The sequence below is a fragment of the Lissotriton helveticus genome, chromosome 6, assembly GCF_964261635.1.
Source record: "Lissotriton helveticus chromosome 6, aLisHel1.1, whole genome shotgun sequence".
NCBI classification, from domain to species: Eukaryota; Metazoa; Chordata; class Amphibia; order Caudata; family Salamandridae; genus Lissotriton; species Lissotriton helveticus.
In genome coordinates this window covers 584,288,609-584,304,026 of record NC_136067.1, presented here as the reverse complement: position 1 = coordinate 584,304,026, position 15,418 = coordinate 584,288,609, and the positions used below count along the sequence as shown (strand labels likewise).

Sequence of the window (15,418 nt, the reverse complement as noted above, 5' to 3'; positions counted from 1 at the left end):
GGCTCTTCAAGCAGTAGCGGCTCCCCCCCGCCCCCACACCCCCTGTCCCAGCGCCTTGAGACCCTAACGGGTGAGCAGCGCGCTATACAAATCGGTCTGATTGATTGATTGAAATGCAAGGCATAACTGCATCAACTTTCTCCACAGCTCTGTATGTTTAGGTTCAAATTACATGACCACTAAGTTTTGTGGAAAATGTTTGCTTTGCCTAAAAATAAAGCGTTACTGCACTTCATTTCAAAGCTCAGCATCATTTTGTGGAGGACGCCAGCTGACAAACTGTGTTTGAGGTAAAGTTAATAGTTGGATATTTCCAGTGTCAATGAAGTGGACAAGACAAATACTTTGACCGTTACATTTCCCAAGACCCTGAAATAGACAAGCCACATCTGAAGGTTTCTAGCAAGCATGTCAAAGAATAAACATGTGAGGGAAAGAAATACTACGTGTATTGAGATTATGAACTGAAAAGTGAGAGTATATTGAAACTTTCATTTCATTTAGTACACAACATCTTATCAGGCACCACCTTAAAAGAGCAGATTCGGAAGAAGATGCACATAACAGATGATGAAGATGATCACGAGGCTCAAAAGAAAGCCGAAGAGGAGCGTTAATCCTAAAGTATATATAACACTGTTTTAATAACAAAGAGCTCTTCATTAAATGCAAAAAACACTATATTCCACACAATTTACGATCACATACAAATTTAAATGGCCATAATTGTATGCAACATAACCACAAAGTGAGAGAAGAAATGAAGAAGTGACCAATCAGTAGATCTGTAGTAGCAAAATAGATCTGTTTTTGAGACTCTTCAGAGGAAAACTCAGTATGTAGTAAAAATGAGCTTCCAGTCCTATGCTAGATAATAGGTGCATTAAAAATCAATGCAACGTCCTTTTCTTTCCCAATCTCCATAACGAGTAGGCTCTGGGCCCTTGGGTCCTCCTCTCTCCTTAGTAACAGGATTTACGCCATCTGGAAATCCTACAATTGTAAAGAAAAAGCATAAGTGGTGCAGCAATAAAAGAAATTACATATCTGTAACAGTACTGTGATTATCTGATGCACAAGTGCAGTCTCTAAGAATTCGGACATTCATTACATCTTTCTGAAACACGACGATGATGCTTTTACAATGCATTCAAAAGGCGATGGGAGGAACGCTTGCAAACAGTTTAACCACTGGCAAGCTCACAGGGTAGCATACCAAACCATCGTTTTTCACCCACAGTGCCACTCTAGTGAAAAGCCTACCTTATGCAAATCAGTACTGAGCGTGCTTCTCATGGGAACAGTACATCCTGAACTGCTTGGGGTAGACCTCTCAAGATGGGCCCACAAGCAACCCCATGCCAGTTTCAGCTTTATTGGGCCTCGTCAGTGAAGTACCATCTTCGATTCTAAGACAAGAGCCCAACTTCTGGGCATACCCATTGGTACCTAGGGTGTTACACAAAACACATACTAAATGATGCAAAGAATGCTTGCAAATAGTTTGACCACTGGCACCAAGCTGCACCCGATTGAAATGGTCTAACTAAGCCGAAACCGGTTTTGGGTCGCTTGTGTTCTGGTTCAGAGAGGACCTGAATTGGTAGTTCGGGCTGGACTGTTCCCACAGAAGCATATTATACCGACAGTGAATCTTCTGCTACAGGAGCCAAAAGTGAGAAGATGGCTGCTCCCCTTCTGTGAGCAAGAATGAAGGCAGAAGAGTTTCCCTAAAAGGGTCTCAAAGGCTCCAAGTGATCAATGGATACTGTAGTACGCATTTTTGCACGTATTTATAGTTTACATCAAGTCACACACTCAAAAAGGTGCATAATTAGAGAGGTTTTGTCCTGATGAAAGGCCTCCCTGCATTCTTTTAGGGGCATGAAGTAGGGTTGGAACCCGTCAACCTTCTCAGCATGGGTTGAATAATTACCTTATACTTTAACCTTACCAATTGGAAACTTAATCAAAGGATTCTTGATTTACTAGAAGGTAATGTTACCCCTTCTCTTTTTATACCCTATTTTTAATATTTAGTTACTTACACACCAGGCTGCTGGGCACCTGTTCTTTGCACCATCCCCAACAGCTACCCATACATGTCAGGGTATAAGCCCCCACAGATGTCCAATTATATCAGTGTGAGGAGGGGCTAGATGATGAAGCAGGTCACCCCAGGGTGAGTGAGGGTTTTCATGCTTTAAAGGAGCACATTCCTCGGTTTAGTCAACTAGGTGGGATCACTTCTTTAGCATAGGATATTCGAGGAATTATGATAGATGTTCTTTTCCTCCACGTGCATTTTTGCCAGTGTAGTTGAATTGGAGGACATAGCCTGAGAGTACCACCTATTTTCCCATGTGTTGCGTACATGTACCCACTGAATGAAGGCTGATTGGTATACGGCTGTATCTACTTGAAGTTGCATAGTGGGCACAACAATGAGGAGTTGGAATGCTACCCCAAGCAATTGCCCATGGTTAGATTATTTGTAAACATTTCTCCCATCACCTTTTGATTGTTTGATAACATGACATGTGTATTTGTAAAGCGCACGTTCACCCAGACAGGTATCTTGGTGCTGAATAACAGATGTTTATTGTTACCCAACTCAATGGTAATCATTTTATCAACCTCAGAAGGATAAAAGGCTGAGTGGACCTGCCGGGATTTGAACCTGTGACCATGAGATCGAACACAGGCCCCTACAGTGGACACAATAGTCCACTGAGCCACCAGACTCAGCTTGATGATGCTTTTAAGCATTTTCTAAAATAAAGAGAAAACAAAGTGTCTGCTATGTGTTGTAAAGTATTGATGGGCAATCCATAGTTCAAAAATCTATATGAGCAGGAGATAATGAAATACTTGTTTGATGAAGAGCGGGTCCAGCTAGCATGTGACTGCCTTCCTAGAAACTAATATCAGCATGTATTTGTTTGAGCCAAACCACACCAAATGGTGCAGCAATCTCCAGGGTAAACTGCAGCCCTCACACAACAGCTGTCTCCACTCTGCTCTCTCAAATTCTTTAATCTGAACTGAAGATGATTAGGGAGGGGAGGGTTAAAGTAGTTGCTATGAGGGTAAAATTGGGCTGGATGCAAAATAATACAAAACCACAAAGGGAAGAATACAAGGGTGGAGGATCTGGACATATCCTGCTACTGTTGGTGCTTCCAGAACATGGACATAAGTACCTTCTTCCTTTGTAAAAACAAAGCTCAAGGCCTATGCTGAAGCTTTGCTAGCCTACTCTGTGGATATATGATTTAACAACTACTACTTTAACAACGAATACCTAAACCACGAATGCTAAACCACGAGCAATGCCAACCCACTGCATTCTTAACAACGACTTCCTAAACAACGAAAAATATTCAGCTGTCTCATTTCCTTAATATACCATTCTGCTCTAAAATAAAACGCATGTTTTAAACACGGTAGGAGGTGGCATGCAATCTTTGGATCATGAGACTCCATGACAAACATCCGTCCAAAAGCCTTTCATGATAGAGTCAGGCTGCCTGGAATTTTAAGCAATTCTTCGTCTATTGGCACACGAATGGAGCCTAGGTACACCGAAGATAGACCATTTTCTGACTGTCGTGCCAGAGCCAATGCGGTGCCCCCAGCCCTACCAAGACAGAGAGGTCTCTGGTGCAACAGAGCACATGTCATGTTACTCTAATGTGCTGAAGTGGCCTGGTACACTATGCTAGATTACTAAACTAATATAAAATTAGTAAAGAAACATGGATTAACTCCATGTTCACTCTAGAGTCACTGATGTCTTCAGCAAGGACATACAAAATAGAGCGAAAAGCTTAGAGAGGGAAAATATTAACATTGCAGATCATGTTAATTAGGGATGGACTGCACAACCACGGCAGCAAGCTCCGATAGTATTTCTTTCGTACATGGTCCCTTGTACTTTCATGTGTGCCCCCTCGTCCCTAACAGAGTGGAATATAGACATCTTGCGGTATTTACAGACAGTGTTTTTAAAATAGTAAATGTACTCTCATAACAAAAATACATCCACGGCCAATAAAGTTCCAATTTCAACTCTTTTATCCTGTTATCATTCACAGTGAATAAACTGCCAACCCTGAGGCGAAGCCTGAAACGTGTTGGGGGCTTGTATGTAAATTGTTTTTTTGTAATTTGTTTTGTTATTTTATTAATTTAACAAACATACGACATATAACAATAGTGCCATCTGGGGCGTGGCTACGGCGCGACGCGGAATGGCGGCCTCGTAAGGGAGCTCCGCGCGCCGGAATACTACACTTGACGAATACCATCCTTTTAGCCTCTGTTTGCGGCTCGTAATCACCCCAGCGGGGCCGGAGAGAGTCCTGGCACAAGTTGTGGAGCAGTGGAGGAGTCATGCGCCACATTTTCACCCTGCAAACCTAGTGAACGCTTGCTGAGTGGAGCGGGACAAGATGGCGGCTTCGCGTCTGGAGCAGTGAGTGAAGCTGGAGGCTGTTGCGAGACTCGACTGCATGGAAGGCGGCATCGGAGTGCCGGGGCGGCGGAGCTGGGCTGCCCTACGTTAGCTGCGAGCCCCTCGGTGCAGAGAGATGACTCCCGGCGGGTTGATCCGGCTGAAGGGAGCCCTCCGCGATACCCGACCTTGGAGGCCAGCGGAGGCGGCGGTGATCTGCTGGCGAGGCGGACGGTCGGGGGCCTTTGGCTCGGCCGTCGCTGGTGTGGAGCAGCATTGCAAGGCGATCGCCGGTGAGTGGGTTGCTGCGCGGGGCCGGGCTGGCTGTGCGGGCCTGGCGGGGCGCACGGGGTAACGGCTGCGTCCTGTGGGACCTGTGTGGCGTGTCCTGGGGGGGCTGGGGCCGGAGCAGTGCCACTCGCGGTGCCTTGTCGGCTCTGTGCTGTCTGAGGCCTCTGGGGGGCGCTGCCACACGGTGCCCCCCGGGGCTACGATTGCCCGGGGACGAGTGGGTGGTGGGGCGGGTGCTCTGTGGGGGCCTCGGGTGGCGGGGGGGCTGGTGGAGGCACGGCGCACACCACTGGCTGGAGCACGGAGGGGGCCTCGCAGCGCCTGGAGGCCTGCGGACTCAGGGACCGGCAGCTGGCTGGAGCGGAGAGTGAGGCGGTGAAAGCTTGGGTAAAATGGCGGCCACAGCGTAGGTGTGGACGGTGCCCCGGACTGCGTAGCTGCTGCAGAAGGTCCACTGCACGACGGATTGGGACGCTGTGTTGCTCGGGGCCCCTAGAAGGTGAAAGCGCCTGCCCTCAATTTGCTCACGCTGACTGGGGGTATGCGCAAGACGGAGCCCAGACAGATTCGGGATATGGGCAAGACGGAGCCCGGACAGGCCAAGCTGGCCTTCGAGGCCAAGCGGCAGACACGGTTTGCGGAAGAGACGCAAGGGCAGAGTGACTCGGGGAGTGCCTCTTCCGCGCAAGATGGAGCGGAGGACGATACCCGCACGATTCTTCTGGAATTGCGTGCGGGGATGAGGACCATCGACGGTAAAATAGATGCCCTGGCGACTGGATTGGACGTCGTGAAACGGAAGGTGGACGAGCATGAGAAGCGGCTCGACGTCTTGGAAAACAGAGTGTCGGATGACCATGACTCACAGGCTGAGGCACGCACGCAACTTTTACAAATGGAAAAGGTCCTAGAGGTGATCAGTGCGAAAAACGAAGATTTAGAAGCGCGATCTAGGCGCAATAATGTGCGAATTCTCTGCCTTTCGGAGACCACACCGATCTCTAAGATGGAGACTTTCATTGATGGTATGCTACGTGAGCTGTTTGGACCCGCCTTGTCCAATGTGATGATAATTGAGAGAGCTCACAGGTAGTTGGGACCTAGGCCGAAACCTGGCGCACCACCGCGGCCGATCATTGCCAGGATTCTTAACTACGTAGACCAAGACTCTATTCTGCGAGAGGCCAGAGCGAGGGCGCCAGTGCAATATAAGGGTGACACTTTATCCTTCTTCCCTGACTACACCTCGGCGGTCCAGTCTGCGCGGTGTGAGTTTGTCCCTGTGAAAAAATTACTCCGTGAGGCGGCGGCGCCTTACGCCATGCTGTACCCCGCGAAATTGAAGGTGACTCATGAGGAACAGGCTCATTTCTTCACTGATGCCAAATCGGCATTGAAGTTCACGAAACACATCTGCAAGGGCAGACCACGTGAGCAACGGACAGCGCCTGAGAGGCAGGAGTCGGGCCTGGAGGATGCAGATTGAATGATTGTTAATTGCAATACTGGACCTTTCTCTAACATTTGTGAAACTGGAAGTCTTTCCTAGTCATTGATTATTCTGGTAGTTGTTGCTCTAGTTGATATTTGGAGGTGAGGGATGTGGCGCTGATGCACACTTGTCGCTCTCCCTGGGTTCCATGAGGGGGCTGTGTAGCCTTTTTCGTGTACCTGATACTGGAGCCTCAGGGGCACTGACATGGGAACTCTTCCGGCAACCGCACTTCGGTGCGAGTATGCGCAGCTGTGCTTCTTCCCCCAATGGGTATTACCCACAAAGTTGTTGCTCAGGGAGGGGTGGAGGGGGGATGGTCTCGACCTGTTCGGGAGGTTGTAGTGGGCGGTGGGCGGTGGTGGGGAGGGTCGCTGAAGTTCTTGTTTATTTTTTATAATTTCTTTCACATAATGATCAATCCACAATGCTCGAGATGGTGTTTGTGGCGCACGTCGCCTACTCTGCTCGAGTTACAATTGAGCGTGCTCATGCTGTCCCTCTGTTCCTATCCGGCAATGCTGTTACTTCCTATGTATAATGTCTACTGATTATGCCCTGTTAACTTGGAATGTGCGAGGCCTCAAGTCCCTCTGTTCCTATCCGGCAATGCTGTTACTTCCTATGTATAATGTCTACTGATTATGCCCTGTTAACTTGGAATGTGCGAGGCCTCAACTCCCCCAAAAAGGGACGTCAGGTAGCGGCTTACTGGATAGGCATGACATACGGGTGGCTCTCTTGCAGGAGGCGCATCTGGCCTAGAGTACGATATGTGGGGCACTTGGCCGCTGGGCGGGCTTTCAGTTCGCTGCTTCTTATTCCTCTTACGCGCGGGGGGGTGCTAATTCTGATCAAAAGGGGGACTGATTTTCAAATGTTACACACGTATGCTGATGGTGAGCGACGATGTACGATGGTGTGTGGGAAGCTCTGTGGCACGCTTCTGGTGTTTGTAAACATGTATGGCCCTATAGTAGATGATCCGACGTGTGTGACCAGTATGTGTGACCAACTAAGGAAATGGCCTGAGGCGCCTATAGTGTGGGGCGGAGACTTAAACACTTACCTGAATGCGCAGTTAGACAAGTCTAATCCGGAAAGGCATTGCTCCCCTAAGGTTATAAGTATATTACAAGTCATGGAGGAGTGTGGGTTGCAGGATGTGTGGAGAGTGAGGAACCCAGACAGACAAGAGGGCACACACGCAACACCTATGCATGGCAGCTGGTCGAGACTGGATTATTGGTTAGTGGGAGAGGAGTTGCTGGAGTGCGTGAGTGATGTGGCGCCACTGGCCCGCACGCTGTCTGACCATAATTCGGTGCAGCTGCTCTTGAAAAATCCGGCTGGAGTGCGTCGCCCTTTCACTTGGCGGCTGAGGTACTTTTAGACCTAATTTACGATAAAACCGTGCACTACGCCATAGTACAGTACTTTACGCTCAATAAAGGTACGATAGACCACGCAGCAACGTTATGGGAGGCCTTCAAGGTCACTATCAGGGGGACCTGTATCGGTACGACGGCTGGCATTCTTCGTGATATACGGTCGCGGCTGCAGACCTTGGAGTCTGATCTAAGTGCTCTGGAGCGCGATTATGCTCATCGGCCAGACCTAGCCACATTGGCCAAAATTATGGGACTAATTGCGGAATATAGTGATCAAGCGGAGGCGGAGATCAAGTATATATCTCGTAGGCACGTGGCTCGCTGTTATGGCGAAGCGGGCAGGCCGGGTAGGACGCTGGCATTCAAGATTAAGGAGAGGTCGGAGCAGCACCGGATAGATAGGATAGTGGATGAAATGGGCGAGGCACACTACACCCCGGAGGCCAGAACGGAACAATTCCGCGGCTTCTATGCAGATCTCTATGGCACGCGTGGCGAGCTGTCTACTGGGGACTTAGATGAGTATCTCGACGGCATAGCGTGTGCTTGGCTGTCGGATGCACAGCGCAAGTACTTATGTCTCCCTATCGACGAGCGGGATGTCAAGCTATAAGAAGTACGCTGATCTGCTCGCGCCGCACCAATTGGAGGTTTATGCAGAGGCGCATGAGGTCGGGATGCTCCCCCTGTCCCTTCGGGAAGCACTCATCGTCACGCTGCTCAAAAAGGACAAACCCCCGGAGCGCTGTGACTCCCATCGCCCGTTGTCACTAATCAACATTGACGCAAAGATCCTGGCGAAAATTATCGCTACTAAATTGCAACCCCTAATGCAAGGCCTGGTCCTGCCGGATCAGTCGGGCTTTGTCCCTGAGCGGTCCACTTCGCACAATTTGCGCACGCTCTTCTCCATGTTCCATGTACTTGAGCCTTCATTGGAGGCCGCGGCAGTGTTGCTAGACGCTGCCAAAGCGTTCGATTCTGTGGAGTGGCGATACATGTACTATGTTCTGAATCGGATGGGATTCCCCCCTCTATTCCTTCAATGGATAAATGTGCTGTACACAGCGCCATCGGCCAGAGTGAGGGTTGGCGGCTTGACGTCTGAACCACTGTGTATAAGGCGGGGCACTCGGCAGGGCTGCCCCCCTCTCGCCCATGCTGTTCGCGATTGTTCTGGAACCGCTTGCGTGTGTGCTTCGACAGCATCATAGGGAGACAGCGCTGAATTTCAATGATCGTCCGGTCTCAATCTCCCTATATGCAGACGATATGGTGCTGTTTGTGCGCGAACCGTCTCGATTTCTGATGCAATTGTTGCGGGAGCTGGTGCAATTTGGATGTCTCTCTGGACCCCAGATCAATTGGAATAAGTTGCTCATAATACCGCTCACGGCGGGGACCAGATGCCCTGATCTTGAGTACCCACTAGTGTGGTCGGAGGAACCTGTCAAATACCTCGGGGTGTGGGTACACCGTGATCCGGCAGTTGTTGTACGGGAAAACTACGGCAGGGCCTGCGCAAATCTGGAGAGTACGATTGAGAGTTGGCTGTTGTTGCCGCTGTCGCTAGCAGATCGTATAGCCCTCATTAAAATGGTGGTACTGCCCCGGTTTTTGTATTTATTTGTAAACGTGCCTATAGTGCTAAATCTGTCCTTCGTGGACATTTGCCCCGATTGGTGTGGGGGGGGCAAAGGAGCGAGAGTTCAGTGGTCCATACTCACCCGGGGGTATGAAGGCGGAGGTTTTGCGGCTCTGGATTTCTATGTATATTATCTGAGCGCACAGGCCCAGTACCTATACTACTGGTATAGGCCACATGCTTTTACGCCACATGTTGCGGTGGAGGAGTGTGATGCGGCTCCGGTTCCGTTGCACAGCGTAGTTACACATACTTCGCGAGGCACCCCTAAATCGGAGATTAACTCAATTGATGCCATGATGGCAGCGTATAGGGCGGTTAGCGCAGAAGTTACCACTGTATGCGCCGGACCTACGATTGGAATGGCACAGGCGGTTGTCAGTTACCGGCGAGGGCCCGTCTATGAGAGTGCTCAAAGAGGCGGGAATTACTCATCTTAGAGACGTCTACCCAGGTGGCGTCATCCTGGATCAGGGGGACCTTGGCCATGTAGTGAATCAATCACTCTTGTTCCGCTTCGCGATCCATCGGCTGAGAGGTGCGGCTCGGGAGCACTATGTCACCTTTCCAGAGGAGCCTCCGGTTCTAAAGTCGCTGCAGGCGGTCCTTACAGTATAAGCTATTTAAAGAGGAATCAGTGGTGGGAGATGATAAAAGTTGGGCCAAGTGGAATGCATGTCTGGACACTGATATTTCGGAAGACAACTGGCGGCACGTGTGTGGGCTGACTGGGTCGTTGAGTATGAATGGTAACCTTAGAATTATTCATTTCAAGTATATACATCAAGTATATCATACTCCGGCACGTCTGTATAAATATGGCCTGCGAGACACGGCGAGATGTGACAGGAATGGTCAGGACGATGCAGAATTTATGCACCTGGCGTGGAACTGCCGACCGGTTGCTGACTTTTGGGGGGCAGTAGTGAGTAGGTTGTGTGAAATGGTCGCTGCGGATATCCCCTGTACGCCACTGGTGTGCCTTCTTTGTTGTGTCCCACACATCAAGGGTGTGAAAGTCAGGCTGGTGCGTTTGGCGCAGCTTATGGCTGCGAGGAGGGTGGCGATGGCGTGGGGGAGGGGTAGGTGCCCAGGTTTGAAAGACTGGCTGGCTAACTTGGTGTACTGTAGAGATATCCGAAGTGTGTATGCGGAGGAACTGCCCCTTCGGTCCAGACCGAGAGACATCTGGGAGCCACTGCGCCTATATTTGCTTGCACATTCTGAGGGGAGCACAGATTGAGATGTTGGAGGTGGGACCCTTTCAGTTACAGTGGAGCAGTTTCAGCTTTAGGCTCAGACACTTGGATAGTATTTGGATTGATCTGTCTACTATTATTGTGCTAGGATTGAAATGGGGTTTGTTTTATGTTTTTTCTTTACTTTTCCATTATTTAATGGGGGTCTTGTTTTTTCATTGCCTCAGGTATGGGTCCACATATGCACTGTTCATTATGGTAGGCGTGATGTACCTTTCTTGCATTGTCTAGCCTGTGATCATCTCTAGGTTTGACGGATCGCAGTTGTGTGTTTTCACGTGCGACTTACAACATGTTTTATAATATGCTGCAAATGTGGATGTGTAACGTTTCTGTTACTATGTATGGCAATTTATACTGCAAACTTAATAAAAAAAATTATTTAAAAAAAACAATAGTGCCATCTATTGGCCAGTTAGGAGGTAATTTTATTCGTGGTTTAGGAAGGTCGTCGTTCGAGTAAGTCGTAGTTAATGATGTCGTGGTTCATAGACAGGTAGTGGTTTTGGATTCGTTGTTTAGGTCAGTCGTTGTAAAGGCTTCGTTATTAAGGCTGTTTCTCCTACTCTGTTGCTGTATTTACTATGAATAGGCAGGGTTCTGTGGAACGGACACCTATGTGATGTTATACATGTAACTCAAAGACAATAATCACAATGAACAAGAAACACCAACTAGGTTATCAGCTGTGCACATGGATCCTGGCACTCAAACAGGAACATGTAAGGTAGTAACAGCAAGGGGGGTAGAATCTAAACACAATCACGATAGACAAGGAGCTAGCAAGGAGGAGTGCTTAACAGGAAAGGAAGGAAATCACAGGGCACACTTGACAGGAAGCAAGTAACAAACGTACAAGATAATAGAAGCAAGACAGCAGGAATAGAAAGACAGCAAACTAAGGACTGGAACCAAGGAAATGGGAAGAAAGGCAGGGACTGGAAAATAAATGCAGGATGGGAGGCTACAAGGGAACACTAAAATAGTGCTGAATCATGAGTCAAGAAAACAAAGTAGCACTGAATGCTGTGCTGGAGCAGGTACAAGAATTGAGCAAAAGCTCAAGAGTCAAGGTAGCACTGCAAGCAATGCTAGTTCAGGAACAGGGAATTACTAAAGCTCAGGAGTCAAGGTAGCACTGCAGGCAGTGCTGGTTCAGCAACAAGTAAAGATGCAGCAGCTCAGGAACAAGGAATAACTATAGCTCAGAACTCTGGAAACAAGGATAACAAAAGCTCAGGAAACACGGGTCGGTCTCACCGATACAAAGCTACAATGACCAACCCTGGACTTGACACCACGCTTACTCCCATCGTCCCTGGCCGCTACCCTAATTTCTCCTTTCCTTTTCCAGGCAGCACTTACAAATCTGGCAACCCGGTCCTGATGAAGATCCTGACTAGATAAGATCGAAACGCCGTCGACCCAATGTACAGCACGACTCATGGCGCACCATTAACCTTGGTTCCCTAACGAACATCTGCTATTCATTCATTGATGACGAACCATTGCTTCTGTATATATTGTTTTTCACCTTGTCACCTTGCGTCCTTCGCTGTGTTCACCCACCTGTCACTCGTGCCGTCACTCTTTGTTTCACTAGCACCAAGTGCACAAAGCCCCCTTGGGTTGCCACAGCATTTTATGCCAACAGTGCTGCTATAACTGTCCTCTACAAAATGTGTTCTTAATATATGATGCTATATGCACTTTCCAAAATTGATATTGTGAGTCGATCTCCTTTTTTTCATGATCTCCTAATGTCTTGTACATACGCGTATACTTGCCTTTTCCATTGAATCTGATTGAGATATTGCTGTTCAAAATACATATACCCCCAGATCTCAATCTGGTCCGTGGGTTATACTCCTGTTGTTTTTCCCTGTATGAAGAGGCAGCACAGAAAGGTTTCTTCACCTCAGACATTGACCTTATAGGGTTTTCACAATTGGGAGACATCTGGTCAGGGACCCATAGAAGGACTTTCCAGGAACTGCAGGACACTTACAGGATCAACAATTTTATAAATACTTGCAACTTAGGCACGCTGTCACCACTCACATCCCCACCGACACTCATCCCAGAGTTTAGTCCACTGGAAGCCAAGATCCTGATGGGGTCACTGGGAACGAGAGGCATTTTCCAAATCTATTGCACACTCGTTATCAATGCCTACCCTACGCTAGATTATCTCAGGACACGCTGGGAGCATTGGCTGGGCCCCTTAGGGGATGACGAGGACGCCCTCATGGCCCCCGGGTCATTTCCATTTCCTCCTGACTGACACTAATCCAGACATATTATCTATACTGTGCTTATTTCACCCTGGCCAGACTAGACAGGGCTTGCCTTTTGTTGAGCCCTGACTGCCCTCACTGTGCGATAATCACTGCAGTCTTGTATCACATAGTATGGGTATGACCGGCTATAAATAGATACTGGACCACTATAGCCACAAAGCTCACCGGGGTACGGGGCTGGGAGGTCCCCCACACAACTGATGTCTTTCTCCTGGGGGTTCTGGAGGGCATGGGAGGATCTGGAGCAGACAAAGCGTTTTTGGGCACCACCCTTATGGGGCCGAAAAGCGACATAGCCACCATATAGAAGCATCCGCAACCCCACACAGTGTCACAGTGGCCCAGAGGCTTGGACTGGTGAGCGATACAGGAGAAACAGGTTTATGTAGCACAGGGCTACTCACAGAAGTACAAAAAGGTGTGGAGCAGGTGGCTGGGGCAGATTAAATGAATTTGGTGAAATTGTACTAATAACGCGCTCATGTGAAAATGCATATACACTTCTCAGTGTTGTAGTTGATGTGGTTCGAAAAACACAATCCGTGCATTGGGTCAAAGCGTACTTCATCCTGCTTTCAAGTGGCTGTATTGTTTGTATTAAAATCAATAAACTTGACTATCCTAAAAATAAAAAGTGGCAGGTTTACAACTTGCCAAAAAGCAGAGCTATCTCCACGTTGTAGGCCTCCTTAAGCTCTCACCATGCTTCTCTTTTAAGTGCACTTATTCTGTTCCTACATCCCAGCCTATAGAGCTTTCTAGCCTCCTTACAGTTTCTTTTGACCTTGGTATCTGTTGGAGGACCAACTTTAGAGCTGTGTGTGTCTTGGTACCGTTTTTGTCAAACCATGTAGGGCCACAGCGGACTGACTTTTAACTCTTCCTAGTAAAAGCAATCTTCACCTCTTTACATATGTTTGAGAAAGAGTCCACTATAACTTGATCAGGGGAATCAACTTGTAGGCACACTTCAAAATCCAAACTACACCCCTTTACTAAATTATTTAAAAAGTAATAAGTATGTTTGGTGTGGGCCTCTGGATCTGGAACGGGGGTGAAGGTGCGTAGGCCGGGGGGTAGTTCTGGGAGGGGTGGGATGGGAGTGGGGTTGTTTCCTGTTGTGGCTCTATGGACAATGGGCCTGCTCCGCCTGATGGCCCCGCAATTTCCGGGGATTGGACTGTGTGGGTTCACCCTATGGCTGTATTTCGTTGGTTTCGATATGGAAGTTGACAGAATTTTCCATGCTTTGTACACCGAGACTTTTCTGCTTTGTGAAAGAGCCTTTCTTTTTTCAATAGAAAGATTTAATACTAAAAAGTAATAAGGAATTATCCTGCCCCATACTATTTGTCTACCATAATCCTTTATATAAATTAGGGTTCATCTTTTCCTTAAAATCATACCAACTGAAATTGGATATAGGAGGGTTATGATCACTAATAACGTTCTATAAGGCCCTGGACTACTGAGGGAAAGGCCAAGGCAAGCAGACACAAATATAAACTCAATAGCTGAGTTACTACCTCTCCCCTCCAATGTGGGAACTGAGTCAAAGGAGACATAGTTTTCTTTAGTCAAGAGATTAATAAGATAAAAGTGGGATACAATATCATTTAAATTATACCCCTAATGAGTATAGGAAAAGTGAACCTGTTCAGAGACTATTAATTAAGTATCTGCTCTCCACTTAGAACTACATGAAGGATGTATATTAAAGTCAGCTGGTACTATAATAAAAGGGAAAACTGTCCAGGCAAAAAGGTCACATCCCAACATTTTCTTAACTGTTTATACAGCTTAACTTCGGATGAGGGAGAATTGTAAATATTAATTACCAGAACTCTAACCTTATGTGGGAAGGATAAAAGAACACCCAGTATATTACTTGAATCAAAAGCTACCAACTCCATTTGCCAACACAGTCCTAAGCTCATAAATGTTGTAAGTCCCCATTGAATCTACCTTGTTGGGAAGATGACTTACACAGAACAACACACTTGTCATTATCCAGGAGAGATTTAAACCCTGCTACATTCCAACTATGTACCCCTAAAATGGTCTGGCCTGTCGTAGAAGCTCCCCTACGGACCTGAAGCCCATTGGAAGACTCTTCCCCAGTTCCTTCTACCATCCTATTTCCGTCTCCTACAATCACCTGAAAGAGACCAACCCTCATCCTGTCATGTCAATCTATATGTGCTATAGCCTCAAACTGGTTGTGTGTGGGGATTCCATAATGCACACATCTGTCACAATTTGTTCTAACTGGCGCCAAAACCTACCTTCCAATAAACTGGGTGTTTACCTTGGTGGAAACCCTGGCAACTCGGAGTACCGATTTATAAAAGTATCTCAAGGGCAGTAATGCAATATTACTGAATTTCATCTGTGTGCTCATATGCCCATAAGTAAACTTTTTGCTAAATAAGGAGTGCTAAAGCCCCTTCCAAACTTTAAGCAGCGAAGATCAACCGATAGCAGACCTTTGAGTTAATTGCAGACCCCTGGTAGTACCTCATTAGTTGTAGTTAAAAGGTTTTGTTTTATTTTGTGTGAAGACATGGAATTGGTTTCTTTTGTT

At 47.6% G+C, this 15,418-nt stretch overlaps 1 protein-coding gene across 1 annotated transcript in view; it reads right to left on the bottom strand.

The window, feature by feature from the left end:
• Positions 1-451: 451 nt before the first annotated feature.
• The window catches only part of SDHAF4 (succinate dehydrogenase complex assembly factor 4), a 101,118-nt gene continuing 86,151 nt past the window's right edge, over positions 452-15,418 (bottom strand). The window contains exon 3 of the mRNA XM_078648018.1: positions 452-993. Within this exon, the coding sequence (XP_078504144.1) occupies positions 884-993 (110 nt within the window). The 3' untranslated portion in view covers positions 452-883. The remainder of the gene's footprint in view (positions 994-15,418) is intronic.